The sequence below is a fragment of the Gossypium arboreum genome, chromosome 7 (genome assembly GCF_025698485.1).
Source record: "Gossypium arboreum isolate Shixiya-1 chromosome 7, ASM2569848v2, whole genome shotgun sequence".
In the NCBI taxonomy this organism is placed as follows: domain Eukaryota; kingdom Viridiplantae; phylum Streptophyta; class Magnoliopsida; order Malvales; family Malvaceae; genus Gossypium; species Gossypium arboreum.
In genome coordinates, this window is record NC_069076.1 from 85863806 (window position 1) to 85881245 (window position 17440).

At 32.5% G+C, this 17440-nt stretch overlaps 1 protein-coding gene across 1 annotated transcript; it reads right to left on the reverse strand.

Annotated features, from left to right (window-relative positions):
* Positions 1 to 11827: 11827 nt before the first annotated feature.
* Positions 11828 to 15443, reverse strand: LOC108459102 (UDP-D-apiose/UDP-D-xylose synthase 2). Its single transcript, XM_017758469.2, has 9 exons — positions 14923 to 15443; positions 14494 to 14586; positions 14150 to 14257; positions 13195 to 13309; positions 12981 to 13114; positions 12753 to 12854; positions 12569 to 12661; positions 12318 to 12453; positions 11828 to 12226 (listed from the first exon to the last, which is right to left on the reverse strand). The coding sequence occupies exons 1-9, from the start codon at positions 15190 to 15192 to the stop codon at positions 12114 to 12116; spliced, it is 1164 nt and encodes a 387-aa protein (XP_017613958.1). The 5' UTR covers positions 15193 to 15443; the 3' UTR covers positions 11828 to 12113.
* Between the last annotated feature and the right edge of the window lie 1997 nt (positions 15444 to 17440).

The following is a 17440-nucleotide window of genomic DNA, read 5'->3' on the forward strand; positions in this document are numbered from 1 at the left end:
GTCCTTCTTGGTGCTCGTGCTTCGAATTTGGCAATTGAATCCTTTCTTGTACCTCAGCTATCACTCATATTACTGGGGTTACAAGGTGGTCTACCTCTAGTAGCGGGGTTGCTCAGCCTTGAAGTCTGTACAGTATCTTTCTCAGGCTTTTCAATGTAATCTCTGAGTTAGTGGTCAAAGGAACCACATCTAAAGCAAGCTCCGCTTTTCATGCGGCAGTCTCTAAAATGAAATTTATTACAATGCTTGCACCTGGGTTTGGAATTTCCAACACTACTTGCACTCGCTATAGACATAGCCAGAGATTTTGGATTAGAGCGTTGAATACTTCTGTCTTTCCCAGAATACCCCATAGAAGTGCTAAAACAGTCATGATATTTCTTCGATTTCTTTGAAGCCAGCTGTATTTTTCCATAAATCTTTTACTCGAAGTTCTGGTTTCCATTTCAGCCTTTTTCTTTTCTTTACTCAGCTCTTCGACTTTATGTGCTCGGGCAACTAGTACTACAAATTCTTTTAATTCAAGAATCCCAACTAACAACTTCATGTCTTCATTTAAACCCTCTTCAAATCGCTTGCACATGGTGATTTCATTCGAGATACATTCTCTAGCATACTTACTCAGTCGAACAAATTCTCTTTTATATTCAGATCTGTCATATGGCCCTGTTTAAGCTCTAAAAATTCTTTTCATTTCAGTAAATATCACTCATTCACATTCATTATATACTTAAATCAAGTATACAAAGCCTTAATCATGCATTTGGGACTAAATTGATAACATATAAAAATTTCAAAAACTTATAAAATTTTCAACATTTCTAATATCACATGCCTGTGTGAACAAGTCGTGCCTCACACGGCTAATAGACACGCCCATGTCTTAGGCCGTGTAGAACAGGGCATACATACTGACTTGTGTCACACGGCCAACCACACGCCCATGTGTCTAGCCCGTGTGCCCTTCAAAATGGCCTCACACGCCCGTGTACTAGGCATTGTGCCATTTAGGGGGGTATATTGACTTATGTCACACGGTTAATCACATACCCGTGTGTCTAAGCCGTGTTAAACCTGTAGGGTATACTGACTTAATTTGTAGGGTACCCCAGGGGACGCACGGTCGTGTAACTTAACCGTGTGTCGCACACGGCTAAGACACACGCCCGTGTGGACAAAAATAGGCCATTTGCAAAGCTATTTTTCCACCCTAAAAATACAAGCATTTACAAGCATAATTGACCATATTTATGCAACCTAATTGACAACCAAAATAACCATTTCATTACATAATATTTTCCATATCGAAACGTAACAAATTCATACCCAAGTACCTATTCATCATCATGTGTATTCCATTCATCTATCAAATTCATATCAATACCTCACTTGCATATTTTATCCAAACATTACCAACCAAAACATACCATCTTTAAGCACATATATGCAATCAAAACATGATACCAAAATAATCCAAATCAAATGGCTTAACTTATATACAAAATCATTCTCAAATCATGATACCAAAACATAACTACTTCTTTCAAACTAGCCTATACATGCCATATTTACATATATTTACAAGTTCAAATACCAATTGGAATTTGGATAGTGTGATGTGCAACCCCGACCTGTCCAGAACGAGTCAGCTAACGAACCTCTATAAAACATAGAAAAAGAAACAGAGTAAGCTTATAGCTCAGTAAGCCCGTATAATTCAGAATTAAACTTACCATTTATACATAATCAAAGCAAAAAAAATATGCAACCAATTCAATTAATCAACACTTAATTACAAGTATTCATCAAATGTTAGTCATTGTAAACATACATGAAATCATCCATTAATACAATGCTTCTCATCATTCTAGATTCACATATAATGTATAACATTAATAACATTTATAAACCGTAACTTGTCAATATAACATTATTTAGACCCGTTGAACCTATTAGAAATTCAAAGGATAGTTGAGTGAACAATGTGAGTAATCCATCAATTCATCATCATACATGCTCTTTCAAGTCATAGTCGATAAGCTCCTCCTGAGCTGATAAATAGTAAGCTCTATTAAGCTGAAAACAGTAAGCTCTATTGAGCTGAACAGTAAGCTTTTTTTAGCTGAATCAATAACTCCAGTGAGCTGAAACACTAAGCTCTTACGAGATGTGGTGAGTCCGCAACAAATGTAGGAGCTTAACTAATACGGTAATCTCAGTAACACGTCACTCGCATCCAATGAATTCACATAGTTCAACTGAGGCTCGGTAACGAATACAATATATCATTAAGACATTTATATTTCAAGTATTTCAATTATATACATTCAATTCAAAAATTACAAGTATAGAAAAGTTCGATTCTAATTATACGAACTTACCTTGTATTAACTTGTATAATCGTCGTCTACTCATCAACCTTTCGTATCTAATTCCAGTAATTGTTTATCTTGATCTAAATATATGATCAAATTCAATATTTTCAGAAACCATTTAATACAATTCACACATATACTGGGCAAATTACACATTTACCCTTATACTTTTGACTACTATGCAATTTAGTCCTTTTTACACAAAATGACAAATTTATGCAATTTAATACCAACCCATGTCTAGCCGAATTTCCTATATACTACTAGCAGCCCATTACTTTCATTATTTCACAATTTTAACCACAAAATTTTACAATTTCATAATTTAATCCCTATTTTACATTTTTGTCAAAAATCACTTTACAAAACTAGTTCAACTATCATCAAGCTTCCATAATCTATCATTAATAAACATCAAAGAACTCAAGTATTCAATAATGACAAATTTCAAAATCATGAAGAAATTCAAAAATTACGGTACAGGCTAGCTAATATACGAAGCAACGATCTCAAAAACATAAAAATCATCAAAAACCGAGTTCAAATCACTTACCAATTTGATGTTCAAGTGACCGAACCCTAGGAGAGAAAAATTTCTTCTTTTTCCTCTTGTATAATCGGTTAAGTTTGGATGATAACAAAAAATTATGTTTTTGTTTTAATTATCATAACATTTATTAACCATTTACTATTTTAACCTTAAAAATAATTCAAAATTACACCATTTTCTATGCTATCATCATCCACTAACCAAAAATAGACTATTTATCACTTAAGGACCTTTACTTTAATGTTCTATAGCTATTTAACACTTTTAGCTAATAGAACACAAGTTTTACGCTTTACAAGATTTAGTCCTTTTTACAAAATTAAGCATTTAAACAGTAAAATTTCTTAACAAAAATTTCACATAATCAATCTATCATGCTGTAAACCTTATTAAAATAATAAAATAAATATTTTGACTTCAGATTTGTGGTCCCGAAACCACTGTTCTAATTTGACCTAAAAAGGGGTTGTTACAAATCGACTAAACCTAGCTCTAATACTAATAAATGTAACACCCCTAACCCATATCCGTCGCCAGAACAGGGTTACGGAGCATTACTGAAGTTTACAGAACAAATACAGTTAATTCATATCATTTACTATTCATATCCAAAATCAATCATATTGTCCCTTAAATGGGCTTTCGAGGCCCAAAATATGCATTTAAAACAAGTCGGGACTAAACCAGGAACTCAGAGAATTTTTCGCAAAACCTCAAAAATTTTTCAAGGTGCAAAGGATACACGCCCATATGACCAAATCGTGTGTCTCACATGGTCAAGAGACACGCCCGGGTCTCAGGCCGTATGGACATTCGAATTAGGAACACACGACCGTGTCCCAACCCGTGTCCAAATTAGGGTGGTTACTGACTTGAGTCAAACGGCCAAGCCATACGCCCATTTGCTAGGCCGTGTGAACATTTTAATTTACATTAATTAGATCCAAGGGCCACACGACAGAGTCACACGCCTGTGTACGAGGCCGTGTGCTACACACAACTGAAACACATGCCCGTGTGAAAATAACTGAACATTCTATTTTGCAATTTTAAATATTCAAGGGACACACGACTGAACCACATGTCTGTGCATATGGCCGTGTGTCACACACGGCTAAGATATACACCCGTGTCTCTACCCATATGGAAAAAATAAGGCCATTTACAAACCTTATTTCTCATGCAAACTTGTCTTTCACCTACATTAACATTTAAACACATTCCCAACCCAATATAAATCATTCAAATCAAGCTAAAATAATTTTTATGTAAGACATATCAACACATATGTTCAAGTATCTATACTTACCAAAATACCATATGTCTATATGATTTTCATTAATCATTTATTTCAAACACACATTAAGCATATTAAGACCATTTTTTTATATCAAAACATACCATTTACAAGCCATACCAATGGCTAATCCCAATCAAACACATATATGCCATCCTTGAGCACTTTAGCCTATACATGTCATTATACTCAAAAGAAATTTTTTTGTTATTTAAACTGAAACAAGCTATAGGATAGTGTGATGTAGCTCTGACCAACTTCCAATCTTTACGAGCCCCCGAGTACTATAAAATAGAAGAAATAAAACAGAGTAAGCAATTAATGCTTAGTAAGTTTGTATAATGAAAATTATATTAACATTCATTTACATTTACGGTAAGCATACAAATACATTCCAAACAACTTGGCCAAAAGCCTAAGCACATAATCTCACCAATCATGTTAGTTATTTATTTCTTGGGAATATCAAGAATAAGGATAACCTCATCAAAAGTCAAGTTCCATGTATTATATATATATATATATATATATATATATATATACAGGTAATGATTTAAATTGGATTCATAGGTTCTCATGTCAGGATTTTTGCCCGTCGAATTATTTAAAATATCGATGGAAACACAGATAGTACACATTAAGTCAATTCATATTCGGGAATGCTTATAAGAGCACATAAACGGAAAGCACTCTCTCAAGCCATATAACAGGAGGCTCATATGAGCCATGTAACGGGAAGTTTATCCAAGCTGTATAATAGAAAACTCATAAGAGCCATAATCGGGAAGCTTGTGTGAGCTAATAACAGGTAGCTCCAAAGAGCCATTAATCAAAAAGCTTCAGATAGCCATATATCAAGAAGTTCAATCGAGCCATATCGAGAAGCTTACAAAGAGCCTTTAATCGAGAAGCTCACAAAGAGCCTTTAATCGGGAAGCTCATAAGAGCTGTGGTGTGTCCACAACACATGCATTATACAATCGATCGGGATGCTTCGAAGAGCTATTAACGGGAAACTCGCAAGAACCATATAACAAGAAGCTTGAGAGGGCTTATAACGGAACGCTCTTTCGAGCTATGGTGTGTCTGCAACATATGCAGAACTACAACCAATACGGAAAATCCTATATCTATCGAATTTCATTTATTAAACGGGACTTGACATTTATCAGTCTTTGTCGGATATGAAATCTATTTCATATAAATAACAATTACAAAATTCACATATATAACATTAAATTCAAACATATAAATATACACAATTTAGTTACACGAACTTAGCTCGACAATATTCGTGTTTATAGACTATTATTTCGATACTTTTTGGTTTCCCCGATCCAATTCCGAACTAGGTTTATCCAGATCTATATGAGTAAATTTAATAAAATTCACAATTCCATCCAATTCACATTTTATACAAAATTACCATTTTACCCCTATACTTTTCATTAATTATGATTTTGTTCCTAGGCTCGAAAAATAAAATTAATGCAATTTAATCCTTATTCCAAACCTAGCCAATTTTTACATATAACATTTACAGCCCATGTAATTCACAAAATTCAAAATTTTCCCATGAATTTTATATTTTTTAATTTAGTCCTTAAACCACAATTTCATCAAAATTTCCTTTACAAAAGTTGTTTACCTATCAACGACCTTCGTTTTCTACCATAAAACTTTATAATTCATACATACTCATCCATGAAAAAACCCTAGTACTTTGATATCTTTAAAAATTAATCCCTTAGATAGCTAGATTAAGCTATTACGATCTCGAAAATATAAAAATTACTAAAAACAGGACAAAAAATACTTACCTAATTAAGCTAAGCAAGCTTGCTTGAGCTCTTTTCTCTTAGCAAGGGTTTTCATGTTTTTCTATTTAGGAAAGATGATGAAAATGATGATATTTTCTTATTTTATTAATTTATCATCTTTTCATCTTTTACTTTCCATTTTCATATTTTTCTTTAATTAAATTTCCATGGATGAATCATCACACTTATCTACTAACTCCACTTAATGGTCTAATTGCCATATAAGGACCTCAAATTTGGAATTCCATAGCTATTTGATACTTACAGCTACTAGAATTCAACTTTTGCATTTTATGCAATTTGGTCTTTTATTAAATTAGACATGTAATCGGTAAAATTTTCTTAATAAAATTTTCATACATTATTCCTATCACAATGCAGACCATGCACTAATATTAAAAAAAATTTCTTTCTGACTCGGATTTGTGGTCCCAAAGCCATTGTTCCAATTTCATTAAAAACATGTTGTTACACTTTTTCTCTGTACGCAAAATTATGGAAAAAAAAGTCTTGTTTTTATCCCATAACCGCAACCAATTCGCCCTAGCTCTCAGCTCCCAAAACCGTTCATTCTTATCGATCTCTAAATTCAGTTGAACCTTGGTGTCAATTAGTTCCAAAAGATTGTTGTCATTTCTTTCCCTTACCATTAAATCTTTAAGCTTTCTTGTCAAATTTTTTTAATACCCACCTTCCTCCTTCGTACCCATTACTGCCCACCTCTCCAAGCCAATCCGAACGCATTCTAACTTAGATAGAATATAATCATCTTCCCCTTCCCAAAGACATTTCACCTCCTCCTCAAATGACTCCTCCATCACCCACCAAGCCTCAAACCGAAAACATTTAGATCGAAGATCATAGGCATCTAACTCAAGCTGTAGAAAAAGAGGATAATGATAAGAAAAAGAATGTGGGAGATGATGTACCACCGTATTAGGAAACATAGTCATCCATCTTTCATTCGCTACCCTGTATCTAACCTTTCTCTGATATTTGTTTCTAGAAGGTTACCCTTACCCCAAGTATGCCACTGCCCTAAATATCCCACATCTACAAGTTGACAATTACAAAGAATCTCTCTAAAAGCCTCCAATCTCATTTCCTCCCTTGACACCATTCTTTCTTTCAAAAGAGTAAAAAATTTCATTGAAATCACCCTCTATAATCCAAGAAAGATTATGTGATTGACCTAAAAGCCTTAGAAAATTCCAAGTCTCCTTTCTATACAGCGAATCTGGGACCCCATAAAATCCCGTAAATATCTAAATTTTCCCTCACCATCCTCCCTAACTTCAGTATCAATATGATGTTTCGAAAAACTCCTCAAAGTAATCGTACAATCACCTCTCCAAGCTAAACTCAAACCCCCTTTAGATCCTTCAACTTTGACATCAAACCCATTCAAAACTAAATCTTCAGCAAACATTCTCCATTCTTCTTGAACTTAATTTAGACTCCATAAAGAAGATAATTTGAGGATTATACATCTTCAAAAAATGCAGAAGTCTCCGTACAGCCCGTGGCCTCCCCAAACCATAGACATTCCAACAAAATATTTTCATTGTGACTAGTCGGCTTGCCCCTTGGCAGTGATCGATATAAAAAGAGTCCTTCCCACTGGACAACCCTCCCTAGGTACCAATGAATCTATCACTTTAGGAATATTGTGACTCTCAGTATCATTCCTTGGGCGTTTCTTCCCCTCCCCTCCCTCAATTGGGTTCTCTTCACTATCATGATCAATTTAACCCATCCCCAATCTTAACCATGTTACCAACCATACCAAAATTATCACTACCATCCCCGTCTAGATTAACCCCTAAAATAGGGTCTATTTTCAAACCTAATCCCTACCTTTCACTCTCCCACTCTTCCCGTTTCTTTTTTCTACATTACATCCTTAGGGCCCCTCTTAACCATCTTCTCTTAACCAAAAGCTACTCATCGCCACCTCTCTCTTCAATTGTACTCGTATCGACAGGTGCCATCCCATTTCCACATTTTCTTTTTCTCTTGACATTTTAATTTGGCAAAAAGAATCACTATGCCCTAACCGCCCACAATAAAAACAAAACAAAGTTAACTGTTCATACTTAAAAGACATAAAAGTACAAGAACCAGATACACACATGATCTTTTTTCTTTGTTTCAAAGGCCTTCTCACATCTAACAAAACTCGAATTTGCATAAAACTTCGTGATAAACTATAAAAGTAACATATTTTAATCTCATTCTTATGCGTTTTTGGATGATTAATTATGCAAATTAGTGAATTTGATGCTCTTAATCCTTTAAATTCATGTTTCTATACTTAGGAGAGCATTTAGAAGCGAATGGAGTGAAAAACAAGCTAAAATCGGACAAATAGAGATATTTTCAAGAGCCACACGGGCTGGACATACGTCCATGTGCCAGCTCGTGTCAATTTCGCACCCTGCTTCCCAAATACGCAGAAAAACCCAATTTTTAGACTTTCTGAGCATTCTAAAGTCTATAAATACCTATTAGAAGAAAACATAAAAGGGCCATCAGAGAAGATCGAAGAAAACACTCGAAGAACACCATCAGAATCAACTCAGAAGCGAATCCCCATCAAGATCAAATATCTCCTTTTAATTTCTTTCGAAGTTTTATTGAGTTTCTTTATGTCTTGTTGTTATTCTAACTTTGAGATGTTTCTATTCAGGATTATGAACTAATTCCCTAGATACCTAGGGAGGATGAAACCTATGTTGAATCATTTCATTTAATTTTTGTTTTTATGCGATAAATATTTGATTCTTGTTCTCAATTATGTATCATTATTTCTTGTTTTAATATTTTCTGGATATTAATTCATGTTTGATATGCTTAATTCAGTGGAGCAAAAGGCCCTATTGAAGAGTAGATCTAGCATAATTGAGTGGAGTTACATGTAATCCTAAAAATAGGACGACATAAATCTACCGGATAGAGTCAAATCTAATAGAGGAATCCACAGATCGAGTTAATGTGACGATAGGGGTTTTAATCAGAAAGATATTTCAATTAATCAACCTAAAGTCAGTTGTTCTTACTCTCGAAAAAGATATTAACATAATTTAGATATTTCTACGGATCAAGACATAAGTGAATAAATAGTTTAATTCAGATTCATAACAATATGTGAAGTTTAGGTGGATTCTTTCCTAGATATTGTCTATCTCTTGATTCATTCTCTATTGCGTTCTTAGATTAGTAAATTTAGATTAAAACATATCACTCCAAATTGTCAGCTAAATAATAGAAAAATGGTAATTACTAATACTTTTAGTCCTCGTAGATACGATATTCTCTATTCACCATAGCTATACTATTGTTCGATAGGTGCACTTGTCTTTATCATATTTATAGTTAGTTTAGTGATCATCACTTCGTAAGCCCTTACTCAAACTTTTAGAATCATACTTCAAAAATTCTCCAACAAAATCATTCAATTGCTTAGCAACGTATTCTAAGAACAAACCCAACATTGGATCATGTACTTGCACCCAACAAGCATAGAACCGTAATGGTACCTTAACCGAATCTTCCCCTACCTGTTGCTTATAAAACACCAAAAGATGATTATTAAAAGTCCAATGTGCCTTATGAACTCCTTTCACATGAAGCCATCAATTTACCAATGTACTTTTCATGGCTAGAAAATGAACAGCACTTTTTAGGCTCTCCTTTTTTTTTTCTTTTCCATTTATTTTTTCTTTTATTCCTATTAATTTTTTAAAAAATTGAATAAAAATGACAAAATAAAAATATAAACTCACAGATTTTATTCTAAAAATACAATTAATCTAATTCTTTTTTCTTTTATATTTTCTCATTTTCTTTAATTTTTTTTCTTTCTTTTTCTTTTCTTTTCTTATTTTCTCTTACTTATCTATTCTTATCCTTAAGAATGGTAATGCTTCACCGCCCTATTACCTCCATAGGTTTTGAATGCATCCATCCTTACCCCATTCTATCTCACTTTGCTTCAATTTAATTTTTACTACTTATTTTTTTTAATTTTTTTAAATCAAATAAATATTTAAACATAAATTTTCAAAAAAAAGTAAACATAAAATATATAATTTTTTTTCACATTACTACATTTTTGCCCTTTTAATATTTATCTATATACAAAGATAAATGATAAATTTATGTAGTAGGATGGAACAGGACAAACAATAACCATAATAGATCTATACCCTGTCAAAAAGAAAAGATCCAGCTTGCCCCACTTCTACATCCACTTTCTTTTTTGAAATTAAAAAAACTCAGACATCTAATCCCAGCAATCTATTACCATAAAACAAATAGAAACCGGGAAACCAAGAAAACGAATCTTTTCCCAAAAATACCCTAGTTTTTGAACAAAACCAAAGAAATAAAGAAAAAAAAAACGAAGATAAAAAGACAAATTTTGAACGAGCTTAGTAATAAACATCGAGTCCCAAAAAATTAAAAAAAAAAAAAAAAACTAAGTAAAGCTTTCTTCATTTTTCCTTCAATGTCAAACATAAAGAAATTTGAGATTTTATATCTAGGCTAAACTAAACAATATTCCAACAACCTCTTTCTACGAAAAATCGATTTGAAAAACCGATTTCTTGGCACTTACCATTTCTCGAAGCAATTAACGGTTTTTCTCCATGATATTTTTACCCAAAAATTAGAGAATAATAAATTACTTACAGAGAGTGAGTGTTTATCAAAATAAGACTGTTACCATGAACCCACGCAACTCAAAGAGTTCCCGTAAAAATTAACTTGGCAACCAACACAACGAACTCCAATAAACTATAAGGTACTGTAAGAAGATGACGCAGTTTCTAGTTTGTAATGCAGAGTTATATAATAGCTCTTATTATTTTAAGAAACAAAAGAGAATTTCCTTTTCAATTCTGAATGATTTTTATTTCAGTTAATGCTTCTAATCAATTCAAGAATCTCTGTATAAAATTTCAAATATCACTCTACAAAGAACCTGTGTGTTGACCGATCAACAAAATACAAGCTTCACGCGGAAGTGCATGAAAATTGAAAAGGAAAAAAAATAGTGAAATTGACACCTATAGAAACCCAATTCAAAGTCGATAATTTCAGTAACTAACTTCCGTGAAAGTCAATTCACCCTAAGCACTGTTAAATTCCGTACGTTTTAATAAATAATTTCACACTCAAAACTATTTCAATAAAATTTTACATTTCATATATACGAAAGTAACCCACAAGTTCACATTTTTTTAGACGGCGTAATTTCGTGCACAATGTGCTGTGCAAAGTACAAATACAAAAACATATCCGACCAATTAGAATAATACATGTAAAATTAACTCAGCACAAGGCACCGAATAAAAAATATGAGAAAACCCACACAAAGTGAAGTTTGCAAATGCGCAGTCTCACAGACTCAGGCCTTCCACCTTAACGAACAAACCAAAGCCTCATTGGCCCAAGTTAATAATTTTTTTTTACTTCGTAAAATCCAACTAATTAATCATAATATGTATTTCGTTCTTCCAGTTAAATAGAAAAAAAAATAAAACCCAAAATTTCATGTTCCTTAACTTACCCTTTTTTAAAATATATAAAAGCAAACCAATTATTTAAAATAAACAGGTAATTGATTAAATGGATAAGGCAAAACAGTTTAACAATAAAATTACGTTATATAAAAATAATAATAGAGTGTAAAACAACCCACGAGAGCCGAGAGACAACATGTAGGATAAGCCCTAACCCACCCCCTCCCTCTCTCAACGTGCCAAATCCCAAGACACTATTGGAATAAATATAATGTAATAAAACAATATCGTTCCCTAATAGAAATCTAATAATGTCTCCACATAATTCCATATTGAGAACATAGCTAACGCTGAGCTATCAACACAAGGAAAGACAACAAAAAGAATATTTGGCATATAACAAAAAAATACAACTGGATATATATATTTAAGACTTCCTAAAGGAAAATATAAAAGAAATTGAAACATTTGCGAATAAAGCACATTTTATGCGAGTCCTTGCTTAGGCATATCTTTAAAATTTTTGTTTGTTCGTTTGCTTACTTAGGATGAAGTAGGTTTTGCCATCGACTTCTTAATAGCTTCAGCATAAGTCCTGTGTTGGTAGGTCAGTGTAGATTCAAGCAAGTCCCAAAGCGATGTCTTGGGGTTCCAACCTAATGCGACGTTATTACTTTAAATCAGATGCTCCAACATTTGAAATTAAAGATAGTGAGAATATAAGCAAGGAAGGAAGCAAGAGAATACCAAGTTGTTTATTTATTATGGTCATGTCTGGAATTCTCTTGTCACTATCATCGTATCCCTCGCCATAAAATTCCTTGGAGCTGACGTCAATTGTTGGAGTCTCCAGTGCAGATTCTCCACTAACCTTGGTATAGACCTGAAGAATCCGATAGCATATACAGTTACAAATCGTGTATGATGATCAATCACCATAAACATATTAATGAAGATATGAATTAAATAAACTATATAGCATCAATCATGTCCTTCACCTTAGTCATCATTTCAGCAAGTTGCCTAACTGTAACTTCATTGTTCGGGTTACCCACATTGAAAATGTGACCATTGGCCCTGCCCGGGTTTTCCTGTAAAGAAGATGCCACTTAGTTTAGTTACTTTCTGTAGTTGAGCCGATATGGGGATGAGGAAAAGGGATAGGGTAGAGTTAATACAGACAATCATCAACAGAACAGCTTCAATAGCATCCTTTATGTAAACAAAAGTTCTCTGAGATTGGCCACCATCAACAAGCTTAAGTGGCTCACGGCGAAGGAGATTCTGCACCCTCACCCCCCCCCCAAAAAAAAAAAAAAACCATTAGAGCTACGATTATCATAACATCAAAAAGAGATTCCAGATGGCCCCTAGGATATTCTCTACAACTGTGAAACAAGTTCGACATACATTACTAAAGCACGCTAGAACTCTTGGAACTCCCTCACTTGGACCATCAATGCCGGGAATGAAGTCCATCCTTGGTCCAATCCAGTTAAAAGGCCTCACAATGGTGAACTCGAGGCCATTCTCTGCTCCCTCAGCTGGGATAAATAAGAAGAGAAGTCAGTAAATCCTGTTCAAAGCATCTCAACAGGGCCAGATCATTAAAAATGATGCTAACCATAAATGAGCCTCTCAATCAACTGCTTTGCACATGCATACGACCACCTCTGCTTCTCAATAGAGCCAAAAATGCAGGGTGAGACATCTTCCTTAAGAACATAGTAGGCAGGATCCTATAACATGAATTGCAGACAGTGTCAAAGATTCTAAACTTCATAAACAAAGAACACAATAGTGTCAACTCAAAATACAAAAGGGAAAAGGACCAAGAACACAAAGAAACAAAATGAGAAACATTATCAAACCAATTTCAGCATCTCTGTGAATTAAGAGAAGCATAAAATCTGTGCACAAAGGAATACAGCTTGCTTAAGAACAAAATTCAAATAGTAAACAACCTAGTTTTAACATTTCCCACATGAAGCAACTGGATAAACAAAAGAGCTTATACAACGCATGCATATATACTACAATTACAACTAAAACCGATGCAAGATATCTTCCTAGAGCTAAAGTTGTACAGTAAACACGACTAACAAAAAAAAATGAAAACACAATTTATATTCAACAAAAATTAGTAGCCTAAAACAAGCATATCAACAATTGGAATGGGATAAATAATTCGCAAGGCTTGAGGCTCTTCTAGCCTATTATTCAGCATTTAACAGGTCCACCAGCAAGGAAAGACAACTTTCTAAAAACTTCAAATGAAATCTAATTTTATAAAAACCGCATATCTTGCTATGAACCACTCATTTTACTACTACAATAAATTGTTATTACATCAACAACATAACCTCGCCCTCACCCTTCCGACCCCAAGCCTTTGTGATGTTTGTTGACTATATGAGAAAAAACTTCCAGAAAATATTAAAAGCTCAAATATACGTATACCACCAACAGATCACTATACCATACATGTCACCCGGTTAAAAAACTAATTATAGATGTAGCTTCTTCCTTTTGAAAATACTCAATATAAGTGATGAAGAAAAGAGACAGCGAAAGGTTACCTGACGGAGAGGAGAATCTTTAGGCAGAAAGCTTTGGATGGTTTTACCATACACTTCACAAGTCGAGAAATGAATGAGACGCTTGTTGTTCTCTGAACAGTATTTCACCTACCAAACCATAAACCCACATAAAAAGACAACATTAAGTTCAACTTCGATCTCGAAAACATCAGCAACTATCAAATCCCTCCTCACTCGTATCAATATATTAAAAAAAACCGTTATAAAAAGAGACGCTTATCAAATCTCTCGGCTCATCAACAACAAGCAACTAAAATGGAAAAAAGAAGAAGAAGAAGAAGAAGAAGAAGAAAGAATAAAACCGTTATAAAAGAACTGCTTACCACAGGAAGTGCATCAATAAAATTGCTGTAAATCGTATCGAGCGGGCGTGTATTATAATCTGCCGGAGTACAGATCGCCGCAAGATTTATCGTCTGTATTGTCGCAAAAACAATAACAACTAAATTAATCAACATAAATCAAGTAAAAAAGTTCTTTTAATATAAAAAAAAAACTAAGAAATCAGGTAAAAAAAAAAACTAAATCCTGGAGAACACAATGAGATAAATTAGCTCAACAAAAAAATTAAAGTTACACAGAATTTAACCAGATCTAAGAAATTAAATCCAAAGAAAACACTAAAGAAACAAAACAAAAAAAAAAAAAAACAAGAAAGCATTTTAGACAGAAATAAAGAGAAAAAAAAATCCTTGATCTCCAGCAATTGTTTTTGAGAAAGTAAGAAAATAGCAAGAAATGGAAGAAATTACGAGATCTGCCATCTTGATGAGGCCTTCAAGCCTAGAATCGTGCTTGATGTTAAGTCGGTGAAACTGGATACGGCCAGCCCAAGGGAGAGAGTCAGGCTCGAGGAGGTGCTTAATCTTGTCATTGTAAACGTCCAAGGCGAGAACCTTGTGCGGCGTTTCCGACATTAATTTCTCGCAGAGGTGAGAGCCAATGAAGCCTCCCGCTCCAATCATGCATATCGTAATTGGCTTTATTGGTCTCCCGTCCAGATCCATTCTCGAAGCTGCCATGTCAAACGACACCGGTGTTTTCCTTCTTCCGACGCCGGTGGTGAAAAAAGTAATTATTAGCAGAAAGAAAAAAATAGAAAGAGAGAGAAATTTGAAGAGAGAAATGGCCAGGCCTCTTGTATATATGGGGAATGGAGGGAAATGTGAAGCAGAGAGAGACCCCTTTACAGTGCTACATTAAATGAGGGGACCGTATTAAAGCCTACTCTCGCGAGTATAGCCACTGCATGTACTCGATTGAGAAGGGAGCATGTGGTAAATTTCATAAATTATATTAGTTACTTAGTAAAAGGTTTTGGGAATCTTTTAGGTTAATTTCATCAAACATCCCCAAACTATCACCTATGTTTTGAATTTGTCTATAAACTTTAAAATATTATAATTGAGCTCTCAAAGTATTAGTGTCACATTAATCACATTTTTTGTTAACTTAGGTTGTTTTGATAAGCCATTTAAAATAAATTTTATTTCATTGAAAATAAAATTTTCAACATTTACTACTTCTTTTATTATTATTTGTGTTTGATAACCTTATTAGCTTTTTACTTAACATAAAATTTTCAACAAAAATATTAGATATGATAAGTAAATAGCTACTTATCACTTAATATGAAAAATATTAAATTGCTTTTATTTTTCAAATCTTATTTTCAAAATAAGTTATTTCTTCATTTTATTAAAAATAATAATATTCAAATTTTATCTTTTAACTTTTATTTTAATTTTTTTAAAAATCTAAATTTACTATTATCAAACAAAACAATTATATCTCGTACTTATTTTATATATATATCAAATGGTTTTATAATATAAATCCGTTGCTTATAAAATTTAGTACTAAAAATTAAGTAATTATTTTTTCAATTTATCAAACACACCCTTAATTATTAATTTAAGTGCTAATACTAATTGAATCTAACATGGAATATATTTAAAATGTAAATTAAATTGTAAATTCGAGTATATTTAATGCATCAACAACTTAGATCCACCTTGTCAAAAAATTGTCCATAAAGTTTAGGAATTTTTTTTTTTAATATGTCCAATCCAGATTGTTCATATAGTGAGCATACGCCTAATCCATGTGTTTATTTATGCTCTAGACTTAAGCAAGCATTTTAATGCCCAAGGTCCTAAGCTAATGATTAGGTTGACAAAAGAAATTTATTGATATAGTGCTAATATTATAATGGCTCATTTATGTTTTGAAATTTAAGAAATTTTATTATACGTATGTACACGTGGAACTATATATTTGCATGTATAAATGTAACGAATCATATGATTTGAAATTAATATTAGTAATACTATATGTACGAAATTAGAATTAAAAATAGTTTAAATTGTGATTAAGAAGAATTTAAATATGTAAATGCATTAGATTAATAATTTTAAATACGCTTTAATTGTTTCTCATGATATTATCATTTTTCTTAAATTGATATCAAATTGACTTGTGACACTAACTCAATTACATACATAAATAATAGTATATACATAAAAACAATGTGAATGAAATAATTTGTGTAATACCATTGAAATGTATAAAAGTATCAAAATAAAACTTTGATCGAACTGGTGAAGAAAAGATTTTATAGATGCTAGTGGCATGAGTTTAAATCTCAGCATTTGTAAATTTTATTGATTTTTAAAATAAAATTAAAAAATACCCTCATAATAATGTAATTTATTTAAAATATGTAAGATTAATTTAATAACTTCCTTGATTGAGTTGGTGTTAAGTTGACTCGTAACACCAACTCGATCACAAACTTAAATAATAGTATAGATATATCACTTTCTGTTTGAGAATAAAAAACGGACATATATATTTTAAAATAATATTAAAAGGAAATTTATTATAGTGTCGATTGGATAACATAAAGTAATTGGATAAAATTTTTCTAGTAATTACACTTTCTTGTAATTACAAAGAATTCTCAACATGTGTTTGGTTGACAAAGTGTAATTACATTGTAATTCTCTATGTTATGTTTGGTAGTACAAATTGTAATTATACTGATTACATAATTGAAAATATTAATTGCTAAAAAACATTAGTACAATATTTTTTTAAATGAGTAACAAAATTAAAATCAAATCATCATATGTAATATATTAGTCCAAGAAAATAGTTGATAATATGATTACCAATAAAATAATATGAAAAATAAACATCATATGCAATTTTATCTAATTGCTCTAATATTCCATATTTGTTAGGTTATTCACTTTCTAACATTTAACA